The following is a 25,117-nucleotide window of genomic DNA, read 5'->3' as shown; positions in this document are numbered from 1 at the left end:
GTGATAACCTGTAAAGTTAAAAACTAAGTCAACTATTTCTGATTTACAGTGCACAAAATGAAAGTTTTCATTCTAAGAGGAAAGGAATATGGACACAGAAAGGAAAAATAGGACATAGGCCTGGTCTCTCCTATGGGAAACAAATCCCATAGCTCCATTCCAAGCATCTCACACTGTGGTAGTGTCCTCTGGTCTCCACTGGCCTTGCCTCTCTTGCTCTATCTCCAGCACACACAGCCTGTCTCAGAATGGCTTTCCTCAGTGAACACCCGACAATCCTGGCTCTCTGACATCCTGAGTGAGGCTTCCTTTCACAGCCCTATGTCGGGGCTCATGGGGCCTTCCTGAAGAGGATCTGACTCTGCCACCCATTGCCTGACCTCAGCAGCTTTTAAAAACCTTGCTACAAGTCCTCCATGCCCACAGGGAGCTGGGTCCTCTCATATCAATCATTAACCAAGAAAATGCCCCAATAAGACTTGCCTGCAGGCCAATCTGGTTGAGGCATTTTCTCATTTGAAGATAGCTCTTCCCAAATGACCCTAGCTTGTATCAAGCTGACAAAAAAGCTAGCCGGTACACACATAACCCATTATCTGTCTTAATAACCTCAGGTTTGCCCATATAGGCAAAAGCAGAGAGGCAGTGTGCAATGGTATCTTTTGCTCGTTCTCCCAAATGCAAGGATGTGAAAATTACTCCTGAAAAGGTGCCTACTGATACACGGACAAACTTAAGTTTCCCTGCGGCAGGCAGGTGTGTAACATCCCTCTGCCCAATGGGCCCCCCCCTTTACACTGTGGGCACTTTCCTGGTCTGACGTTAGCTCCCTGAGGGAGCTGTGGACATTTTTTTGTTATGTTTAGGGGCACCACAGTTAAAGTAGATTTTATCCCCAGTTGTCCGGGATCCTTGCCCTGGCAGCGGCAATCACCTGGCCCTGAATTAAGTGCCCATCAATATCCAGGCAGATCCAGATGTATTCATTTAAGCTTTTTACTCGTTGTGGCCGCAAGGCTTCCTTACAGTGTGTGTTTGCATTCTCAAACGCCAGCTGCTTAACTATGGGCATAGCTGTGGTCACATCACCAAACAATTTCCCTGCCAACTGCAATAGCCTATCCACTTAGTCCTGAAATGGTGCTGAAGGCCCTTGTCAAACTTTTGACAGCTGATCCCCTGCAGCCCTGTTTGGCAGGGCTTTCCAAGCTTTGGTAGCCGCAGCGGCCATTTGGAGATATACGGCAGGATCGAGCACAATTTGATCGGCCAAGTCAGCATAAGCTCCTGCTCCAGTTAGCATGTCTAGATTGCGCCATGCCAGTCCCGCTTGAGCATTTAACCTAGCCGTTTGTAAACAATTTTCTTGATATTCTCCCCTCCACAATAAGTAATCTCCTCCCGATAGAACTGCATGGCATAGCTGCTGTCAATCGCTAAGTGTAAAATTCAATGCCGCAAGAGATTCTACCATGGCAAGAGTGAAGGGGGCCTGAGTGCCATATGCCACCATGGCCGCTTTCAACTGCTTCATCTCCTTAAAGCTCAAGGCCACATGTTGTCTCAGCATCTGTCGTGGATTGTTAGGATCAGGTACCTCTATGACAGGAGGTACCTGAATTCAGTCAAATCGCAGCAGATTCAAACCACTCTCTTGTGAGTTGGGTCTGTCTGTCATCGCCGACCTCGTGCCTTCCTGAGTATCAAGACCCTGCTTCTCCCACTGTCTAAGTGGCTCCACTGAGCCGGTCCATGGCAGGGTTACAAACTGGATAAATACAACACACAGTAAAGTGTTTCCATCTTTATTTAAAGCCAAAAGAGTTATTTTTCTTTTTCTGATAGAGTTCACACTGTAGCCCAGGCTGGCCTGGGACTCCCAGCTTTTGTCTCAACTTTCTGTGTTGAGTTACAGGTGTGAGCCACCACACCCAGCTCGGGGCTCGTGGGTAGGTCAGCCTTTGTTGCCCAGCTGATGTATGTAATGTGGAACGTGGCTCTGCACCTGTGGAGCTTGGGAGGGGAAACCCAACTTTACATGATCTCACACACAATTTTCACAGTTTGCTTAGTGATTTTGTAGAGCACTGAAGGCTTTGAAAAGATTGCTGTTATTTAAATTTTTTGAAGGGAGATTAGTATTTTACTTAGAAGAAAAAAGATAACCCTGAATACGTAGCGTAAGTACAAATAGCAAATAACTCCATGGAAAAGCACCCTGGATGCAGGAAACTGACAGGCAAATAGTAGGAAAGCTGAAGAAATGCTTCTAAAAATACTGTCTGTGCTATTACTTCAAAGGGGAGAGGGCAAAGAGCAAAAGTGAAAGCTGGCACTCTGAAATTTTAGATTGTGCAAAAAGTACTTTTTCTGCTAGTAAGAAACACACAGGATTGTGAGCTGATGAGGAGATAAACCTCTTCCCTCTTCATCGCCAGGAAACTCACACACACACACACACACACACACACACACACTCAGGCATATACGCATGCACACACATACCCACACCCCACATGTGTATGCATGCACACACACATACACACATACACACCCACACACACAGAGGCACATGCACATGTGCACGCACGCACACCATTCCACACACGTGTGTACAAATGTACCTGCATGCCAGTCCACCCCACGCCCAGCCAAGACACCTCCCTAACCCCCCATTCCTTCACCATCCTTCATCTTGCTACATTAGGAAATTTGGTTTGCAGGGCTGCATTTTCAGTCCTCCAAGATGTACTATAATTTTAGCTTTTACTAATACCACTGTCAAATGCCAGGTTTCAAAAGAGCATCAACGCTAGATAAGCTTTGTCGATGCACACAGGATTCCGAGGGAAGGGAATGTTTGTCATTAATCTTCCTGATATGACCGTCATAATGTTGTAGGTCTGATAAATCACTGAGCCTGATTGGCAGCATTTCCAGGAGTTCACAATTTCACGGCTAAGGTTCCGATCAAGGTCATACAGTTATTAACTTAATATAAAAGAAGCTTTAAAAAGATTATAAAAAGCAATCTGACCCCGCTACAGACAATATTAATAACTCAGACTTAGACACACGCAGGAGTTAAGGCCAGCACTGATGTCAACAGGGAGATCAGGAGGATTGTCATCTATTGTCATCTGTGACACATCTGGTGATTAGCATACTAGCACGAGTAAGGCAGGTGGTCAGGCACAGGAAGGCAACACGCTGAGGGATGCTGATGGAGGCTGCGGCACCATGTGCTCCTGGCTCCCTCAGTCGTCCTCTCCTCCACAGAGCAGCAGCAGAGTTTTCTTATGGTCTCCAGATGTGTCACCCTGGAACCAGACACAGTTAGCTCGATGACTCACAAACGCCACAGGAAAAAAGAGATCAGGAGCTATCTGGGCCTTCCCCCAAGCTCCTCTTTCTAAGCCTTTCTTTATCTTATCTAGTGACCAAATATGCCTGACAGCTCTCTGCAACTGCCGAAATCTACTTTTTTTGTACCTTCTTATGCAGCAGACACCATGGGGCTCGGGATCTAGCAAGCCTATCCATAAAATTCAAAGTATATTATATCACTCTTTGTCCATCGATATTAACCCGTCTATTCCCCAGCTCATCATACACCCCCATGTATGGTGGTAAGGGTTCTGCTGTAGTCTTATACATTCCCACACTGTGCTTCCCTATCCCAGAGCTGTTCCCGAAGAGATAATCCTTGTCTTGTAGATATAAAGAATATCATTATCATAAAAGAGGTCGTGCAAAGCCCATATCCTGCATAGCCAGCTAATCGAGAAACCCTTCTGTGCCTCAACAGCGGCCTATACCGGGCCGTCTGCCACTGACCTCCAGGAAGCCTAGTCTCATAGGACATGTAGCACCCGTCCGGCATAATGACATATGTCATGTCACACAGACGACCCTGGAGTTGGTGTGGCAATCCCCCAATCATTCCTGAGACCTGAGACCTGAGACCAGAGACCAGGTCCTGAGACCTCCTCACAGTGTCAAGCACCTACCTGGCTTGTTGTTAATCGCTCTCCTCCGATGTTTCTGAGAGCAGGCTCGTAAGGAGCTCGTGCACACGTATGAGGACGTCCGAGTACGGACAATGAATGATCAGGTACGCCTTCATCTTACTGAGGGCGCACAAGCCTGATCTTGTGGAGAAGTCCCCGGGAAAGATGCTCGTCCACGTGTCCAGGAGGGTGCAGATGGCGCTGGTGGAAAGGGACAGACAGGACATTTAGTGGCCTGGACTTTCCTTTGCCACCCCGCCCAAGACTCCTTGCATGTGAGACTGCAAAGGAGAGGATAGCCAGTCCTTAGCCATACAATGAGCTCCATACGCCCCATGCTCAGGCTCTAATGGAGCACAGCTGAGCGAGCGAGCCTTCATGCCGTGGACTGAGATGAGGATAGAGTCTCAGAGGGCCACCAGAGGCCACAGGCTTTCCCCATATCCCTACTTGGCAAGGACTGTGCCCATGCAATTCTTTTCACCCTCCAGTCAATGCTTAGACCTCAGTATGGCGGTAGAAATGTGGAGCGTGAGCCCCAAGCATCGGCCATCCCTCACCCTTGGTACCCAAGGGAGCCCACCCTGCAGAGCCAAGGCCTTTCTTTCTCATGTTGTAAAGCTCACTTACTTCTTGATCCCCTCATCCTCCTGGCAGCCGGGGCGGAAGTGTGCATACCTGGAGGAGATCAGGAAGGATGTTACCTGTGGAGTCCCGGTTCCCTACCTAAAAGACATCTGGGGGGCCTGCTGACTCCTGGAGCAGAATCAAAGTCTCAGGTTATTAGTTCACCTGCATTCTGTAGGTGCTTCAAATATGTTTGTGCAGTATGTCTACCCGGACATCTCAGTGGACACAGGTTCCCTCGGATTATCCTCCACGGGTCTCCACTCAAGACCCATCTCTATCGGGTGCTCCAATATGAATTCTAGAACCTCCTTTACAATGGGAGAAGCACTTTGACCAATGCTTCAGAAAAACTGGCCAAGGATAGAGAGCTTCCTGAAGGTGCAGAGGACACCCACACTCCCACTCATTAGGGTCTCAGCTGTGGACACAGCAGTCCCTAGGGCCCAACCTGGAGGTAGTCATGTCTGACTGCATGCTGCTGGCTTCTGACAAGACACTAGCAACTAGGTAGGCTCAGAGAAAGGCAGAGGCTTCCCATAAACGACAAGAGGATGTGAGGCCTCTGAGCTCGGAAGTGGGCACTCACCGCCTGAAGATGACATCCAGCACCTGCTCGATGGTGGTATGAGCAGGGTAGGTACTCAGGAAGGCTATGAGATGGTCGCGGTCCCCGTTGTGAAGGGATGTGATCAGGTCTTCGATCACTTTTTTCAGATCCCCGAAGTCTAAGATCTTAGGGTCCCCAGGGACCAAGTCCAGCTGGTCCCCCTGTTCCTCCGGCGTGGGGCCCATTTGGTCCCCAAGGACAGACTCAGTCGGGTCCCCGGGGACAGTGTCTAGCTGGTCCTCCGGCGTCGGCGTGGAGCCCGTCGGGTCCTCCAAAACAGAATCAGTCGTGTCCCCCTGGTCCTCCGGCGTGGTGCACATCAGGTCCCCAAGGACAGACTCAGTCGGGTCCCCGGGGACAGTGTGCAGCTGGTCTTCCGGTGTCCGCGTGGAGCCCGTCGGGTCCCCCAAAACAGAATCAGTCGGGTCCCCCTTGCCCTCCGGCGTGGTCCCCATCGGGTCCCCGGGGACAGTGTCCAGCTGGTCCTCTGGCATCAGCATGGAGCCCATCGCGTCCCCCAACACAGAATCAGTCGGGTCCCCCTGGTCCTCCGACCTTGTGCCCATAGGGTCTCCAAGGACAGAATCAGTTGGGTCCCCGTGGATAGACTCCGGCTGGGCCTGCAGGGAGGAGCCCATGTGCTCCCCAGGGAGGGACTCCAGCTGGGCCTCCAAGGAGGAGATCATCAGGTCCCCACAAACAGAATCAGTCGGGTCCCCCTGATCCTCCAGCGTGGGGCCCATAGGGTCCCCAAGGACAGACTCAGTCGGGTCCCTGGGGACAGTGTCCAGCTGGTCCTCCGGCGTCCGCGTGGAGCCAGTCGGGTCCCCCAAAACAGAGTCAGTTGGGTCCCCCTTGCCCTCCGGCGTGGTCCCCATCGGGTCCCCGGGGACAGTGTCCAGCTGGTCCTCTGGCATCAGCATGGAGCCCATCGCGTCCCCCAACACAGAATCAGTCGGGTCCCCCTGGTCCTCCGACCTTGTGCCCATAGGGTCTCCAAGGACGGAATCAGTTGGGTCCCCGTGGATAGACTCCGGCTGGGCCTGCAGGGAGGAGCCCATGTGCTCTCCAGGGAGGGACTCCAGCTGGGCCTCCAAGGAGGAGACCATCAGGTCCGCCAAAACAGAATCAGTTGGGTCCCCCTGGTCCTCCGGCGTGGGGCCCATCAGGTCCCCAAGGACAGACTCAGTCGGGTCCCTGGGGACAGTGTCCAGCTGGTCCTCTGGCATCAGCGTGGAGCCCGTCAGGTCCCCCAAAACAGAATCTGTCGGGTCCCCCTGGTCCTCCGGCCTGGTGCCCATATGGTCCCCAAGGACAGACTCAGTCGGGTCTCCGGGGACAGTGTCCAGCTGGTCCTCCGGCATCGGCGTGGAGCCCGTAGGGTCCCCCAAAACAGAATCAGTCGGGTCCCCCTGGTCCTCCAGCCTCGTGCCCATCGGGTCCCCAAGGACAGAATCAGTTGGGTCCCCGGGGATAGACTCCGGCTGGGCCTGCAAGGAGGAGCTCCTGTGCTCCCCAGGGAGGGACTCCAGCTGGGCCTCCAAGCAGGAGCCCATCGGGTCCCTGGGGAGGGCCTCCTTCTGGTCCCCGGGGGCAGACTCAGTAAGGTCCCTGGAGGCCGACTCCTGGTCCTCTGCCACCTGAGGAGAGATCAGGGTGGGTGGTTCAAACTGGCACAGGACTGCAATGCCATGATTGGTTATTATCATTCCATGTTTTCCTGACCCTTTCACTCTGCCAAACACCAAGAGTGAAATTTGGGAAAACCGAGATTTCAGAGTGCTTACCTGACCTACATCGGCCTGGCTATGGCTGCCGAATGGCCAGAGGTGCTGGAGCCACGAATGAATCCTTCGTCTCCAGGTACCTCTGACGCAGTGGCCTCTGTGTTTCCCCGTCCTATAGTTGTCCCTGTCGTCGGAGCTCCCACTACTCCCCAAACAGCAACTCCAACAGCACCAGGACATCTCTACTCGCTCTCTTGTCTCCAGACAAGTGATCCTTCTGAGCTGTCTCTATTCAGTTGGCTGCCTGGTTGCAGGTTTCTGCATTGTGATGTCACTGTTAAGGAAGTGACGTCACTCCTGGGGTCCCCATGCCTGAGTCTTCTCCTGACACAGGGCTTCCCCAAAAGCCTCTTAGGGCCCCTCCCTCCTCCCACGTGCACTAACTGACACAGAAAGATAGAAAGGTGCTTCCCATTCCACTGCTCCTAGGGATGTCTGGGTACAGGCAGCACCTCGGCTTTACAATCTGAGCTCCTATTGTTGACCTGCATCTGGAATTCTAAACCCAACCCTAATTGCCCCAGCACACCTTAAACCTTTGCCATGTTGCCTTGCTTCTAGGCTACTTTGTGTGTTGTGTTCTCTGTGAAATATGAACACACATCACCTGTGTGTTGGGTTTCCATGAGGATCTAGAGTGGGACTTTTTTTAGCAAGTTTTTTTTTTTTTTTTTTTTTTTTAATTGTTTTGTTTTGTATCGTTTTGTTTTGAGACAGGATTTCTTTGTATAGCCATGGCTGTCCTGGAACTCACTTTGTAGACCAGGCTGGCCTGGAACTCCTAGAGATCCACCTGTTTCTGCTTCCAGTGTACTGGAAATGAAAGCATGCACCATAATCAGGGTCAAGAGTGAGGCACTTGTATAGTTATTTATAATCGCGTGCTTTTTTGAAATTTTTGTGGTTTGTTTTTGATTTATGTTACATGCTCCTTCAGGTCTCTTCACCTAGTCATCACCGATGTCTCCTCCTTTATTCTGAAAGTTTGCCAGCAAGGGAAGGGGTGCAGGGAAAGACACTGGGGAAAGATCCAGCCAGGAGGCCTGGAGCCTTCAGCAGCTCCTCCCCACTTCCCATCTTCCCCAGTGACTGCTGAGCTTCACTACTTCCCCCGTGTGGAGGAAAGGGACACAGCTGGTGAGAATGCCAGCGGAAAGTGCAGTGGGATGTTTCTAAGTACAAGTCTGAGGTGTGGGTAGGCGAGATTTCTCAGTGGTTAAGCGCACTAGCTGCTCTTCCATAGGTCTTGAGTTCAATTCCCACCAACCCCATGGTTCCTCACACCCATCCGGAATGAGATCTGGTGCCCTCTTCTAGTCTGGCATGCAGACATACATGCAGGCTGAAGACCTATTCATAATAGGCAAATAAATCTTTTAAAAAATGTAAAACTAAATAAACTTTAAACTTAAAAAATGGTAAAAAAGAAGTCAGGGCATTGTTAATAATATCCCAAATATATACATGAATTTATACAAAACAGTAGCATCATATGAATTTGTAATCTATTTGTGTCCCATATTGGACAATTTACATGAAAATTTATTTCTGTACTTAAATTACAAGGGTTCAAAGTAATTATTCGTGCTTAGCAGGCAGAGCACTGGCCAGCTCTCCTTTACTAAGGAGGCAGCGGCACATCCCTAGAGGAGGGCCCTGGCAGTGGGGGTGTAGACAGGGCTTCAGCTGGTGCAGCCCTGTGGCTCCTTGCAAGGCTCAAGAGTATTCCCAGGCCACCCCGCATCGGTGGACGATGTTGCCTCATCAACATCCTCACACAGGGATGCCGACAGGCCCCATCCCCGCCGGGAATTGAAGGCAACCCCCCTGTGGCAAACTTGCCATCCCTCTCCCTGAACGCCATTGTTCATATGACCATGGTGTCTAATTCATACTGCCGGGTGCTCCTCACTTTGCCCCCAGCATCAGGCACCGGGCCTCACTTGCCCATGGTTCAGACCCTGCTCTGCTTGCGTGCAGCAGAGCTGGGCACCAGGGCCTTGTTGTGCACTGCAGGGAGGTCAGAAGAACCTTGCTGACATCAGAACCGAACTGACCATGTCTCAGAGGAAGCAGTTCTCTTCCTCGTTTTACAGGTGAGAACAGGGAGACTAGGGGATGTTAGTGTATTGGTTGTCAATTCCACATAAATAACCACTCAACAGTGGAGTGACTAAGGAAATTATTGTTACTGTTATTGTGAGATTATTGTTCACACTTCCACGAGGCATCACTTTCAGCCTGGCTCCACTGAGGGTTCCTTAGACCATGCTCACGGGAGTCACTCCTGAGACTATGTTTTACCTGGTGAACTCCCAGGCACTCATTGTGTTGGGTCTCAGAAAGAGGCAGGCCATCCTGTCTAGAGTTTTCTGGATCAGGGTAGCCCAGGAATCTTCACACAGTCACTGTGTTCCCAGAAAGAGAACAGAGGCATCAAAGCATCTGCAGATGCAGTACAGGATGCTGCACACCACTCCTGTGACCATGGGAGTCCCTCACTGCTCCAGCCGTTAAGAGGGTCAAAGGGGCCTGAAATTGTGATGGATTTGTAGCCTTTGTCCTGTCTTAAAAATCTCGTCCAGCAAGGAAACTCTCTAACCTCACCGAGGAAGTGCTGGCATGCAGATTCGGGCCTGAAGAGTCTGCTTCAGTCTGTGGGTTTGACCGCAGTGGTTACTGTGGGAAAGGAAGGCCTCTTTTTCTTCAGTTCCTCATGCTTTCTGGATGCTTCTGCTCCCGCACCCAGCCCCACAGTGTGACTGCATCAGTTTTACCTGTATGCTCAGGTGCTAGTTCAGAACTTATAGGAACGTTCCTGTGGTGAAACTCTGATGTGATCTTTTCCTTAGAAACATTCATGAACGTTTATTCCTGTCCACTGACTCCTTGGTCCTGACTGGGGAGCCAAGCATTTACACTCACGCTCACAAAACTCTACACCGACTCAGACACGTGAGCAGCTCACATCCCACTCAAGGACACTATGTGAGTTTAAAAACCCTTCTTTCCTGTGGTATCTAGAAACAATCAAGGATGTACTTTTGAGAGGAGGAATTTCATTTCATTCAAAGCTAATCTAAGTGTCTCGTGAGCTAGACGCAAGAAGCCATTTTCTTAGGAGGTTCTGAGCAATACTGTGGAAGAGTAGCTTGGGGGCTGTCTTTGGAAACAGAGGGACCAAGCCTCCAAGTCAGTGCTGGCCACCTTCTTGCAACAAATCATGATGAAATAAAACAAAATCGAGCAAGATATAGATTCTTTTGAACAGTTTAAATTACCTGCTGGTTAATGCAGTGAACACATTATTCAAAATTCAAGTCATATTCAAAGTATATTTTCGTAATTGAAGAAATAAGTTGTCTGAATTTTGTAACTAAAGACAGTGTATATTTTTTCAATCTAATACTCATTTTGCTTTTCGGCACATGGAAAGTTGAGAGTAATAGATACGAAAACTTATAAAACTTTTTGAAAGAATCAAAGAGTGTCATCTTGTTACCGTATTAGTATTTGACACTTTTTAGATAGCTATATTTGGTTTTATGATGTACATAAGAAGAAGATTGCAGCCAGGCTGTGGTGGCGCACGTCTTTAATCCCAGCACTGGGGAAGCACAGACAGGTGGGGAATCTCTGTGAGTACAAGGCCAGCCTGGTCTATGAAGGGAGTCGAGGACAGGATCCAAGATACAGAGAAACGCTGTATCAAAAAAAAAAAAAATGAGATTGCATCTTGTCTTTGTTACTTTTCTATTTTTTCTATTGCTGTGAGGAGACACTATGCCCAAGACAAACTTCCAGAAGAAAGCTCTAAACGGGACTGACAGTTTCAGAGGATGCGTCCATGATGGTCATGGCAGGGAGCACGGCAGCAGGAAACAGGCATGATGCGGGAGCAACAGTTGAGAGCTCACATCTTGAAACACTGAGGCAGAAAGAGAGCTGACAGTCACGCCTCTTCCAACAATGCCACACCTCCAAATCCTTCCCACATAGTTCTATGAACTGGGGGTCAACTATGAGAGTCATTCTCATTCAGACAGCCACATTCCATACCTGTTCCTGTTGGCTTGTGGCCAACATATCAGAATGAAAAAAATGCATTTAGTTCAACTCCAAAAGTCCCCCTAGTCTTTCAGTCTGAACAATGTCACAGTACTCTCTTAACTGTAATCCCCCTGTAAAAAAATCAAACTACATACTTCTGATATACAATTGCACAGTTATACATTACCCTTCCAAAACGCATGGTAAAATAATAGAGGACAGTGAGGAAATACTGGATCAAAGCAAGACCAAAACCCCCAAACTCCAAATCCTGTAGCTGTGTCTAACGTCAAAGGGCTGACTTAGACAGCCCCACCCCTTTAGCTTTGCTGGCTGCAGCACAACCCTCTTTCTTGGGCTGTGCATTAGTCAGGGTTCTCTAGAGAACAGGATTGATAGAACGTGTGTGTGTGTGTGTGTGTGCAGAAAGTGAATTTATTTCATCATAGATTTATGATGTGACTTTCTTCTGCCCAACTTTTCTAGGTGTCTGATATGAAGTGCTATCTCACTGCCTAATCCCATCCTAGTGTTTATTGCAAAAATCTTCAACTCTTCTAAATATTGCACTCATTTGGGCACCTTTCCCAGAGCTGATTTAGTTATATGAGAGGAGCTTTATTTTTCTGTTGATTAAAACTAACATTTTCAACTTTTTTACACATTTACCTGGTAATTTGACTAATGCTGCCCTAAATTTACATATTGCTTGGAAAAAGCTGGCCACTTTGCAGCGTCACTGTGAAATGTTAAGTGGGTGTGCTGATGGGTTTTTGTTTTTGTTTTTGTTTTTAAGACAGAGTTTCTCTGTGTGGCTCTGGCTGTCCCGGAACACATACTGTAGACCAGGCTGGCCTCAAACCCACAGAGATTCCTCCTGGCTCTGACTCGCAATGATAATGATTCTTGAAAGACTTTCCAGTTGCTACAGCCTGTGACTATGCTGTCTTCTGTTGTAAAAGAGTCTTTATCAATACGAATAAGTTAAGGACTAGCGGCGAGGAAGTTGCCCTGGATCTTGCAGAGAGTAACTAACAAATACCCCCATGAGAGGGCGACCAGAAGCAGACAAGGAGATGTGAAAGTTGTGTCAGAAGGTGGGGTAATGCTGGGCCACAAACCAAGGTGAATGTAGACAACTTCTAGAAAATGAAACAGGTATGGGAATGACTTCTCTCCTAGAGCCTCGAGAAGGAAGGCAGCTCTATTGACCCTGTTTAAATTCTGACTTCCATAACTTAGTTGCCAACAGGGCTAAGGAGGGGATGGATCCCTATGCAGGAGTATAGAATAATCGTCTACACACCTCATACCTGTTTCATGTTATTCTTCACTAACAGAGGAAGAAATGTTTAGAAATTGGGTAGGCATGCTTGTCCAGAAGGGATTAAGTTACTTTTTAAAATGTAATTTCCCTTCAAAGATTTTGAAAAAAGAGTGCAATCAGTTCTGAGTGCGGGGTCTGAACTTTATAGTTTTATGAAGGGTGTTGTGGTACCAATGTGAAATGTGTCCACAGGCTCATGTGCTCCATCACTAAGTCCCCTATTACAGTAACTGTAAATGTATTAGCAAAAGACAGGGGTTCACAGGTTGTAGTAAAAAAAAAAAAATAAAACAGCCATGACCCAAAGGTGTGCTATGTATCAGAAACTACTTATCCATTTATTATGGATAAATTATGTTTTTACATGTCAACCACAGTTTCTCCTCCCTCTTCTTCTTTTTCCTCTAAGTCCCTCCCCAACTTCCCATCTTCCCCCAAAACAAACAAACAACAGAAACTACCACCAAAGCACTTAAGCTGTACTTCCCTTACATCCACACTTTGTTCTCTGAGTGTGTATACACATTTTATTTAATAAATGAAAACTTTGTTTCAAAAAAAGAGAGAGAAGCTCACTTAAAACTATAGTGATAATTTATGTTAGAAGTAAAAGTGTGGGAAAGACATTCTAGGAAAACACTAATCAAAAGAAGTCAGGACACATATATCATTATTTGGAGAGCGACCCTTAAAACAAGGCAATCATTGGCACAGAGAGAGGCAACACACACTGATGACTGCATACCACTTCAATGTGTGTATTCATAAGACAAAAATCTACAAGATATGTGGACTAACTGACAATTGAATTGAAAGTACATCTCCAAGAACAGATGATGAATACCCCAATATTGGCAGCAGCTTGACAAATACTCAGGAACCTTTGATAATACAAAGACAGATCCTCTACCTTACAGATCTGAGTGCTGAGGTTGCTCCCACAACCCCAACACACTTGCTGAGCACCGAGGAGGATTGTCATTTTTCGGGACTTAGAGTGTTGAGTGCGCTCAAAGTCTTATCTAAAACAATAAGACAAGAAAAAGAAATAAAATGGATGGAGATTCGAAGTTAGACATCCAAGTCTCAGTTTTTGCAGATGGCATGATCCCTAAAAGAGTACAACTTACAGGGTCAAGGTATTGACACCTACAATTTGAAAAGTATTGTCAAACTGCCTGATGTGTGTGTGTGTGTGTATACACACACATACACACACACACACCATCAATTGTTGGAGTGTGTCCTCCCTCCCCTCACACTTTCACTGATACCTTTTGTAACCTTAGTCCTCACTACTTCACTGTTAAAACTGAGTCTTACTCAAAAGACTGGTCCTGTGTTTCCTCCTATGTGTGGCTACACCTGTCTCTATTTAACCAGGCTGCTCTACCATGTTAATCTCTTAACAATATTTGTTTTAGTTGTTGCAAAAAATTTTAGTTTATTACTTATACTCCAATTTTATGTAAAGTATCTTCTTAAACAGTTCTTACTTTGTATTAAATTTAGAAATATTTACCTTTGGGGTGCTACACTTTGCCCTCTAAACTCTAGATTACACTGAAAAGCTACTTATATCTGCCTACTTACCCCAAGAATTAATCCTATGACAAATGTTTTAATGTGAACTGGGTCATAGATCCACACATAAACCTACAAGAATCAAGAAACCTCGGTGCTTAAAAGTTCTACGGTCATATTGTAGTCAAGTTTATTCCACACTGTAGCTCCTCGAAGGCACCCCAACCTCCTAACACCCAAAGAACTTTTTCCTTTCAAGATCAGAACTACACTCAGTCATTAAAAGGCTCTTAGCTTGAGCTCTCAGTTTCTGTAAAGTACAGCATTCTTCCATTTCCGAGTTCTATTTTAAACTTTTTATTGTTTTTATTCTGATCTATTTATATCTCTAACACTTGGGATTTCAACTCAACCTTTATTATACTGTTTACATATTCCCTGGGAATTAGATTCACAAACATTAGTTTTGTTACTCACCACTAAATAAAACCCTAAACCGCTATGTTTTAAAAAGAGACATTTTCTAATTTTAAAAGTCCAGAGACATGGTGTTTCTTGAGTGTGTGGGTATGTGTGTAAACACTTAACCTTTTCAAGATGACAAGCGTTCACCTTTTGTTCAGCCTGCTTCCTCCCGGACACACCTATAATTCCTTGCTGGTACATGGGCAATCTGCCAGTGGGTTCTGAAGACTTACGTCAGGTGTCTACCGTCTCCAGACTCTCCTTATCCTTCCTGACTAAATTAAGCCTACCTAACTGGTAACCAGCAATGCTTACTACCTTATACAGAATACAGAGAGATGTGTAGGCACCTATGTCTTTAGCGGACTCTAAAATTCTTTACAGAGGATTGCGCTGTATTTTACTACACCATTTCCAGCATCTGCCAAGCGTCTGGCACATACTGATGTACTCAGTGCTTAACTCAGGATATCTAAGCTCTTCCCATTGCAGAATTTCAAACAGAGAGCCCTAGGAGCCACTGCTTTTTACATATTTGGTAATCGGTATCAGTGAATTAAGAAAGACTATGTCTTGAAATTCACATCAGTTCAGCTGCAAAGACATAGTTACTATTTTTTAGTAGTCAAGTGACTACCATAACAAGGTAAATTCATGCAAGGCCATCACCACATAAATCCCACTACAAAACATAGAATGGAACTATGTCCTTGAACAAAGCATTAGCAATGTTGAAAATTTCAGGCCTCTCAGGAGCTGAGTCTGATGAAACACTGTTGAAGAGCCAGAAACCAGTAGGTGATTCCCATGAACCATTCTGCTGTTTCTCTCTATGATAATAGAAACTCTGCATTTTGACTGGGCAAATTAAACCCTCAGTATAAAAAGTGCATTTTGAAGACTTTATTTCAGGTAATCATAGAATGTATCAGTGCTTCATTGTTTATTATTATTATTATTATTATTATTATTATTAAAAATTTCTGCCTCCTCACCACCTCCCATTTACCTCCCCACTCCACTCCCCCCCTCCCTCTCCTGTCCGAAGAGCTGTAAGGGTTCCTTACCCTGTGGGAAGTCCAAGGTCCTCCCCCCTCAATCCAGGTCTAGGAAGGTGAGCATCCAAACAGGCTAGCCCCTCCCCCAAAGCCATTGTATGTAGTAGGGATCAAAATCCAGTGCCACTGTCCTTGGCTTCTCAGTGCCCTCATTGTCCGCCATGTTCAGGGAGTCCGGTTTTATCCCGTGCTTTTTCTGTCCCAGTCCAACTGGCCTCGGTAAGCTCCGATTAGATCAGCCCCACCATCTCGGTGGGTGGGTACACACCTCGTGGTCCTGACTTCCTTGCTCATGATCTCCCTCCTTTTGCTCCTCATTTGGACCTTGGGAGCTCAGTCCGGTGCTTCAATGTGGGGCTCTGTCTCTATCTCCATCCATCGTCATGTGAAGGTTCTATGGTGATATGCAAGATATTCATCAGTATGGCTATAGGATCTGGCCATTTCCGGCTCCCTCTCCTCAGCTGCCCAAGGAACTAGCTGGGGGCATCTCCCTGGATGCCTGGGAACCCCTCTAGAGTCAAGTCTCTGCCAACCCTAAAATGGCTCCCTTAATTAAGATATATAGTCCCCTGTTCCCACATCCACCCTTCCTACATCCCAACCATCCCATTCCCCCAAGCTCTCCCCATCCTCCCTTTCACACTTTTCTCTCCCCATCTCCCCTTACCCTCATCCCACCCCACCCCCAAGTTCCCGATTTTTGCCCAGCAATCTTGTCTACTTCCAATATCCAAGAGGGTAACTATATGTTTTTCTTTGGATTCACCTTCTTATTTAGCTTCCTTAGGATCACAAATTATAGGCTCGATGTTCTTTATTTATGGCTAGAAACCGATTATGAGTGAGTACATCCCATGTTCATCTTTTTGGGTCTGGGTTACCTCACTCAGGATGGTGTTTTCTATTTCCATCCATTTGCATGCAAAATTCAAGATGTCATTGTTTTTTTACCGCTGAGTAGTTTTCTAACATGTATATATTCCACACTTTCTTCATCCATTCTTCCACTGAAGGGCATCTAGGTTGTTTCCAGGATCTGGCTATTACAAATAATGCTGCTATGAACATAGCTGAACAAATGCTTTTGTAGTATGATTGGGCATATCTTGGGTATATTCCCAAGAGTGGGATTGCTGGCTCCTGGGGTAGGTTGATCCCAAATTTCCTGAGAAACCACCACACTGCTTTCCAATATGGTTGCACAAGTTTGCATTCCCACTAGCAATGGATGAGTGTACCTCTTACTCCACAACCTCTCCAGCAAAGGCTATCATTGGTGTTTTTGATTTTAGCCAATCTGACAGGTGTAATATGGTATCTCAAAGTTGTTTTGATTTGCATTTCCCTGATAGCTAAGGAGGTTGAGCATGCCCTTAAGTGTCTTTTGGCCATTTGAACTTCTTCTGTTGAGAATTCTCTGTTCAGTTCAGTGCCCCATTTTTTAAATGGGTTAATTAGCATTTTAAAGTCTAGTCTCTTGAGTTCCTTATATATTTTGGAGATCAGACCTTTGTCTGTTGCGGGGTTGCTGAAGATCTTTTCCCAGTCAGTAGGCTGCCTTTGTGTCTTAGTGACAGTGTCCTTTGCTTTACAGAAGCTGCTCAGTAAATCCAAGTGTGCGTCCATAAGATGGTTTGCTGCAAAGGAATAAATGTGCCTCTCATTCCTCTTCTCTGTGGATGTAGTTTTAGGGTTGATGGTCTTCATGGATCATGAGGCACCTTGGCTGGAAGATTCTAACATGGGGAAAAAGAAAGGAGGCTCTCAGGCCCGCCATGGAGCTCCATGCCTGTGCTGCTCAGCCCTAGACTACACTAATGAGAAAGACACCAGCATCTGTTCTATACTAAGCGATCGTAATTTCAGGTTTCACATTACTCATAGCTAGTCAAATCTGATTCTAACTTCTTATAAAAGTAGATTAGAAAAGTGAATATTTTGAAAGTTACTTTCATGTACTTAAATTTAGTATTAGATTTTTCTAAATTATTTCTTTTCATAGTGATGGTATCAAATATATTTCGAAGATTTTCTATGAAAAACTGGTGTGTTCTATCATACTCAAACCCAATATTCTAATCTCACCTCATCTCCATCCAGAAAAACTTGATCATCATGTGGCTCAAGTTTCAATTTTCTCTTAGTTTCCTTCTTATTTGGAGTTCCTGAAGTTTCCTCCTATGAACAGACAGGTGAATGGAATAAATGCTTCAGACAGAAAACACTGTAACATTAATGAGGGGAGAAATCTGACGATTTCAACATTAATAAAAATCCTTAAGATCAGTATTTACAGCCCCTCGGCAGCAGCCTGGGAGACAGATCACAGCCACTTCCTGACCGGCTACACTTTCTAGTCTTCCGGCTGGGGCTAGTCTCACTAGCTACTGCCTCCATCTTCTGACCCCACCCAGCTTTCACCGAGAAAAACCTGTCCCTTCTACCTCCCCTCTTCGGGTTCATAACATCTCCAGCTCAGCCCAAGCAGGGCGCTGGGACTGCTCAGGGAGTGCAACCGGTGGGTGGGAGCTTCTTTGTTTCATTAGCCTGCCTGCGGCAAGGTAGGCCCTCTCCAGAACTCCCTGGCCAGCAAAGACACTGGACATTAAGACCAGAAGACACATCTGGGAGGACCAGAAGACACATCTAGGAGGACCAGAAGACACATCTGGGAGCAAAGACACCAGATCTTATAACTGGAAGACACATCTTGGGGGCGTCCCTCAGCCACAAGGAATCCCTGATTCAGTGCTGTGGAGTCCCATCTAGACGGCCTTCCCTAGTGTATTCAACTGTCCTGACCCTGTCCCAAGGCCACCTAACCAGAGGGGGGAAGAGGCTGCCCTCCAGGCAGGTCTGAGGAGCCCTGCAAGGGAGTGCGGGCTCCTTCAGACTGTGCTGCAAGGAATAGCTTCTGCCCTGGCACTGAGGAGATCCACCCAGATTCAGTCAGAGCAAGGATTGGAACAAGTCACCAAGTCTCTCCTAGCTCCATTTGAAGGAAGAGATGGGCAGGCGCCAATGCAAGAACTCCTCCAACAACCCGAAAGGCAACATGTCATCACCAGAATCCAGTCATCCCGAAACAACAAGAATTGAACACCCTACTCCAGAAGAAATAGAAGAAATCGACCTTAAACAGTACTTCATGAAAATAATAGAGGACCTTAAACAGGAGGTAAAAAACTGCCATAAAGAAATGGAGATGACAAACAAAAAAGTAGATGAAAGAAATCTCTCAAAGATACCCAAGAAAAACAAAAAAAGCAGGAAAAAGCAATCAAACAGGTAAGGGAAACAGTACAAGACCTGAAAAATGAAATGGAGGTAATGAGGAAAACACAATCTGAGGGAAGACTGGAAATGGAAATTCTGAGTAAATGAACAGAAACTCCAGAGACAAGTATTTCCAACCGAATACAAGAGATGGAAGAAAGAATCTCGGACTCTGAAGATACTATAGAGGAAATAAAATCGCAGATTAAAGAACAAAACAAATCCAACAAATTCTTAACACAAAGCATCCAGGAAATCTGGGACACCATGAAAAGACCAAACTTAAGAATAATTGGGGTAGAAGAAGAAGAACTACAACTCAAAGGCCCAGAAAATATATTAAACAAAATTATAGAAGAAAATTTCCCCAACCTAAAGAAGGATATTCCTATGAACCTACAAGAAGCCTACAGAACACCAAATAGACTGGATCAAAAGAAAGCATCCCCACGCCATATAATAATCAAAACATACAGAATGAAGAACAGATATTAAGAGCTGCAAAGGAAAAAGGTCAAGTAACATACAAAGGGAAACCTATCAGAATTACACCTGACTTCTCAATGGAAACCATGAAAGCCAGAAGGTCTTGGATAGATGTGCTACAGACACTAAGGGAACATGGATACAAGCCCAGACTTCTATACCCGGCAAAGCTAGCATTCACCATCAATGGAGAAAACAAGATATTCCAGGACAAAAACAGATTTAAACAATACGTAGCGACAAATCCAGCCTTGCAGAAAGTAATAGAAGGAAAATCACAAACCAAGGAGTCCAACAATGCCCACAATAACTAGCGACCCTTCACCAGCACAAGTAGAAGAAGGGAAACACACAAACTCTACTACAAAAAAAATAACCGGAGTTAACAACCACTGGTCATTAATATCACTTAATATCAATGGACTCAATTCACCTATAAAAAGGCACAGGCTAAGAGATTGGATACGAAAACAGGATCCAACATTCTGCTGTTTATAAGAAACACACCTCAACCACAAAGACAGACACCTACTCAGAGTAAAGGGTTGGGAAAAGGTTTATCAAGCAAATGGACCTAAGAAACAAGCCGGTGTGGCCATACTAATTTCTAACAAAGCTGACTTCAAACTAAAATCAATCAGAAGAGATGGAAAGGGACACTTTATACTCATAACAGAAAAAATCCTTCAGAATGAAGTCTCAATCCTGAATATGCCCCTAATATAAAAGCTCCCACTTATGTAAAAGAAACACTTCTGGAACTCAAGGCAGCCATCAAACCACACACACTAATAGTAGGAGACTTCAACACTCCTCTCTCACCAATGGACAGGTCAATCAGACAGAAACCTAACAGAGAATTGAAAGACTTAATGGAGGTAATGAACCAAATGGACTTCACAGACATCTATAGAACATTCCACCCAAATAGGAAAGACTATACCTTCTTCTCTGCGGCTCATGGAACCTTTTCAAAAATTGACCATATACTCGGTAACAAAGCAAACTTCCACAGTTACAAAAAAAAATTAGTAACTACCTGTGTCTTATCGGATCACCATGGATTAAAATTAGAATTCAACAACAATGCTACCCCCAGAAAGCCTACAAACTCATGGAAACTGAACAGTCAACTACTGAACCACACCTGGGTCAAGGAAGAAATAAAGAAAGAAATTAAAGTCTTTCTTGAATTTAATGAAAACAAAGACACAACATACTCAAACTTATGGGACACAATGAAAGCAGTGCTAAGAGGAAAGTTCATAGCACTAAGTGCCCACTTAAAGAAAACGGAGAAAGCACTCATTGGTGACTTAACAGCACACCTGAAAGCTCTGGAAAAAAAAATGAAGCAGACTCACCTAGGAGGAGAAGACTGGAAATTATCAAACTGAGGGCAGAAATCAACAAAATAGAAACACAGAAAACAATCCAAAGAATCAATGAAACAAAAAGCTGGTTCTTGGAGAAAATCAACCAGATTGACAAACCCTTAGCCAAACTAATCAAATGGCAGAGAGAGAACACGCAAATTAATAAGATCAGAAATGAAATGGGGGACATAACCACAGACACAGAGGAAATTCAGAGAATCATTACATCTTACTACAAAAGCCTGTATGCCACAAAATTGGAAAATGTAAAAGAAATGGACTTTTTTTAGATAAATACCATATACCAAAGTTAAACCAGGACCAGGTAAATGCTCTAAATAGTCCTGTTAGTCGCGAAGAATTAGAAACTGTTATCAAAAACCTCCCTACCAAAAAGAGCCCAGGACCAGATGGTTTCAATACGGAATTCTACCAGAACTTCCAAGATGACCTAATACCTATACTCCTTAAGGTATTTCATAATATAGAAACAGAAGAGTCATTGCCAAATTCCTTTTATGAAGCTACAGTTACCCTGATACCTAAACCACACAAAGACTCAACCAAGAAAGAGAATTACAGGCCAATCTCACTCATGAACATGGATGCAAAAATTCTCAATAAAATACTGGCAAGGTCGCCGTTACTCTGAGGAAAGAACTGTGGGCAGAGGAAGTCGGGGTTAGAGAGGATTGGGAGACAGACACTTTGCTGTGCTCACATTGAAGTCAAGGTGCAAACATGCAGAGCAATAAAACCTTTAACTGGGAGAAGCAGAACCATACTCCAAGGAAGCACCACCAACATCACCAGCAGCAGCAGCAGCAGCAGCAGCAGCAGCAGCAGCAGCAGCAGCAGCAGCAGCAGCAGCAGCAGCAGCAGCAGCAACCACCTCCACCAATACCTGCAAATGGACAGCAGGCCAGCAGCCAGAATGAAGGTTTAACCATTGACCTGAAGAACTTTAGGAAACCAGGAGAGAAGACGTTCACTCAACGAAGCCGTCTCTTTGTGGGCAATCTTCCTCCTGACATCACTGAGGAGGAAATGAGGAAACTTTTTGAGAAATACGGGAAAGCAGGCGAGGTTTTCATTCATAAGGATAAAGGCTTTGGCTTTATTCGCTTGGAAACACGAACCCTAGCGGAAATTGCCAAAGTGGAGTTGGATAATATGCCACTCCGTGGAAAGCAGCTACGTGTGCACTTTGCCTGTCATAGTGCATCCCTTACAGTCCGCAACCTTCCTCAGTATATGTCCAACGAACTGCTGGAAGAAGCCTTTTCTGTGTTTGGCCAGGTGGAGAGGGCTGTGGTCATTGTGGATGACCGAGGAAGGCCCTCAGGGAAAGGTATTGTTGAGTTCTCAGGGAAGCCAGCTGCTCGGAAAGCTCTGGACAAATGCAGTGAAGGTTCCTTCTTGCTAACCACATTTCCTCGGCCTGTGACTGTGGAACCTATGAACCAGTTAGATGATGAGGAGGGACTTCCAGAGAAGCTGGTTATAAAAACCCAGCAATTTCACAAGGAGCGAGAACAACCACCCAGATTTGCACAGCCGGGGTCCTTTGAGTATGAGTATGCCATGCGCTGGAAGGCACTCATTGAGATGGAGAAGCAACAGCAGGATCAAGTGGACCGCAACATCAAGGAGGCTCGTGAGGAGATGGAGATGGAAGCAGCACGCCATGAGCACCAGGTTATGCTAATGAGGCAGGATTTGATGAGGCGTCAAGAAGAGCTTCGGAGAATGGAGGAGCTGCATAACCAAGAGGTTCAGAAACGAAAGCAGCTAGAGCTCAGGCAAGAAGAGGAACGCAGGTGCCGTGAGGAAGAAATGCGACGGCAACAAGAAGAAATGATGCGGCGACAGCAGGAAGCATTCAAGGGAACCTTCCCTGATGCGAGAGAACAAGAGATACGGATGGGCCAAATGGCTATGGGAGGTGCTATGGGCATAAACAATAGAGGTGCTATGCCCCCTGCTCCTGTGCCAACTGGTACCCCAGCTCCTCCAGGACCTGCCACTATGATGCCAGATGGAACTTTGGGATTGACCCCACCAACAACTGAACGTTTCGGCCAAACTGCTACAATGGAAGGAATTGGAGCAATTGGTGGAAATCCTCCTGCTTTCAACCGTCCAGCTCCTGGAGCTGAATTTGCTCCAAATAAACGCCGCCGATACTAAATAAAAGTTGCAGTGTCTAGTTTCCCGCAACCCTTAAAAGAAAGGTTTGTTTTGGACTAGCCAGAATTCTACCCTGGAAAAGTTAGGGGTTTTTCCCAATAGATAGGTCTTCCCTGCCTGTAATACTCTAGGGAGTATGCTTGGAGGCAGAGGGCAGGGGAGGGGTGTTATTTAACAAATCAAAGTCTGTGGTATATTGCTTTCTCAAGTCTGTCTGGTGCATTCCTGAAATGTATTGATTGTTGAGGGCCTTGAATCATAGCAAAGTGAACTCAGAGAGCTCCATTAATCCTGATCATTCCTGTTTCCTTCTTTCCTTCCTTGCTTTCTTCCTTGCATCCCTCCTTCATTCATCATGTTTTCATTACTTTTTCATCTTTATTCCCCTCAACCCCAGAGACACTGCCACATATATACCACAAAACCTAAACATGCTCCAATGACCTAGCCCAATTCCTCCACTCACTCCCAGGTGAGAATTCAGACAAATGTCCGCAGAGGTTACAACATACATACGGTTCTGTTATATCTCGTATATAATCCCTTCATGTCCTAAGGAAGACATTTTCTCTTAGAGGTTTTCATTTTAGTATATCTTTTTTTAAAAAAGTCTTGTGTTAACTTGCCTCCATGTTTTTCTTGGGTAAGGACTACTCAAGAATGAATGCCCTTTTCTGTCTGATATTGCTGTTCACAGCTTTTCTTGATAGGCCTAGTACAATCTTGGGAACAGGGTTGCTGTGTGTTGAAGGTCTGACAGTAGCTCTTAGCCTTGCCTATCTTAGGTAGTTACGCTATGCATTTTTTATTGGTGTACTCTTTGATTTGTTCCTGATACTTTCAATTTGAATTTTTTTCTGAGAAATGGAGCAGTTATGCAGCATCACCTTATTAAAATACATTTGAAGCCTTTAAAAAAATAAATAAGTACTGGCAAACCGAATCCAAGAACACATGAGAAAAATTATCCACTACGATCAAGTAGGCTTCATCCCAGAGATGCAGGGCTGGTTCAACATACGAAAATCTATCAATGTAATCCATCATATAAATAAACTGAAGGAAAAAACCATATGATCATCTCATTAGATGCTGAAAAAGCATTTGACAAAATTCAGCACCCCTTTATGATAAAGGTCTTGGAAAGATTAGGGATACAACGGTCATTCCTAAATATAATAAAGGCTATTTACAGCAAGCCGACAGCTAACATCAAATTAAACGGAGAGAAACTCAAGGCCATCCCACTAAATTCAGGAACACGACAAGGCTGTCCACTCTCTCCTTATCTCTTCAATATAGTGCTTGAAGTTCTAGCAATAGCAATAAGACAACATAAGGGAATCAAGGGGATTCGATTTGGAAAGGAAAAAGTTAAACTTTCGTTATTTGCAGATGATATGATAGTGTACATATGCGACCCCAAAAACTCCACCAAAGAACTCCTACAGCTGATAAATTCCTTCAGTAATGTGGCAGGATACAAGATCAACTCCAAAAAATCAGTTGCCCTTCTATACACAAAGGATAAGGAAGCAGAGAGGGAAATCAGAGAAGTATCACCTTTCACAATAGCCACAAATAGCATAAGATATCTGGGAGTAACTCTAACCAAGGAAGTGAAGGATTTATTTGACAACAACTTTAAGTCTTTGAAGAAAGAAATTGAAGAGGATACCAGAAAATGGAAGGATCTCTCTTGCTCGTGGATTGGGAGGATCAACATAGTAAAAATGGCAATTCTACCAAAGGCAATCTATAGATTCAATGCAATCCCCGTCAAGGTCCCAACAAAATTCTTCACAGATATTGAGAGGACAATGATCAACTTTATATGGAAAAACAAGAAACCCAGGATAGCCAGAACAATCTTAAACAATAAAGGTACTTCTGGAGGCATTACCATCCCTGACTTCAAACTCTATTACAGAGCTACAGTATTGAAAACAGCTTCGTATTGGCATAAAAACAGAGAAGTCGAACAATGGAATTGTATAGAAGACCCGGATCTTAAACCACAAACCTATGAACACCTGATTTTTGATAAAGGAGCCAAAAGTACACAATGGAAGAAAGAGGGCATCTTCAACAAATGGTGCTGGCATAACTGGATGTCAACCTGTAGAAGAATGAAAGTAGATCCATACCTATCACCATACGCAAAACTCAAGTCCAAATGGATTAAAGACCTCAATATTAATCTGAACACAGTGAGCTTGATAGAGGAGAAAGTGGGAAGTACTCTACAACAAATGGGCAGAGGAGACCATTTCCTACGTAGAACCCCAGCAGCACAGACATTAAGGGCAACATTGAATAAATGGGACC

At 45.3% G+C, this 25,117-nt stretch overlaps 3 protein-coding genes across 3 annotated transcripts in view; 1 reads left to right on the top strand and 2 right to left on the bottom strand.

The window, feature by feature from the left end:
- Nucleotides 1-1,789: 1,789 nt before the first annotated feature.
- Nucleotides 1,790-6,041, bottom strand: LOC119826021. Its single transcript, XM_038347066.2, has 4 exons — nucleotides 5,227-6,041; nucleotides 4,641-4,688; nucleotides 4,011-4,211; nucleotides 1,790-3,320 (listed from the first exon to the last, which is right to left on the bottom strand). Exons 1-3 carry the CDS (start codon nucleotides 5,988-5,990, stop codon nucleotides 4,022-4,024), a joined length of 1,002 nt encoding a protein of 333 aa, XP_038202994.2. The 5' UTR covers nucleotides 5,991-6,041; the 3' UTR covers nucleotides 1,790-3,320; nucleotides 4,011-4,021.
- Nucleotides 6,042-15,793: 9,752 nt separating this feature from the next.
- Nucleotides 15,794-25,117, bottom strand: part of LOC119826646 (translocation protein SEC62-like) — a 40,580-nt gene continuing 31,256 nt past the window's right edge. The window contains 2 exon segments of the mRNA XM_042055990.1: nucleotides 15,794-15,852; nucleotides 17,547-17,639. Coding sequence (XP_041911924.1) covers nucleotides 15,805-15,852; nucleotides 17,547-17,639 — 141 coding nt within the window. The 3' untranslated portion in view covers nucleotides 15,794-15,804.
- LOC119826645 (non-POU domain-containing octamer-binding protein-like) lies at nucleotides 21,233-22,851 on the top strand. The gene has a single exon (XM_038348073.1). The coding sequence runs from the start codon at nucleotides 21,341-21,343 to the stop codon at nucleotides 22,787-22,789; it is 1,449 nt and encodes a 482-aa protein (XP_038204001.1). The 5' UTR covers nucleotides 21,233-21,340; the 3' UTR covers nucleotides 22,790-22,851.

The sequence above is a fragment of the Arvicola amphibius genome, chromosome 11, assembly GCF_903992535.2.
Source record: "Arvicola amphibius chromosome 11, mArvAmp1.2, whole genome shotgun sequence".
Taxonomy (NCBI): Eukaryota; Metazoa; Chordata; class Mammalia; order Rodentia; family Cricetidae; genus Arvicola; species Arvicola amphibius.
The sequence above is the reverse complement of the archived record's forward strand: the minus strand, read 5'-3'. Positions and strand labels throughout refer to the sequence as shown.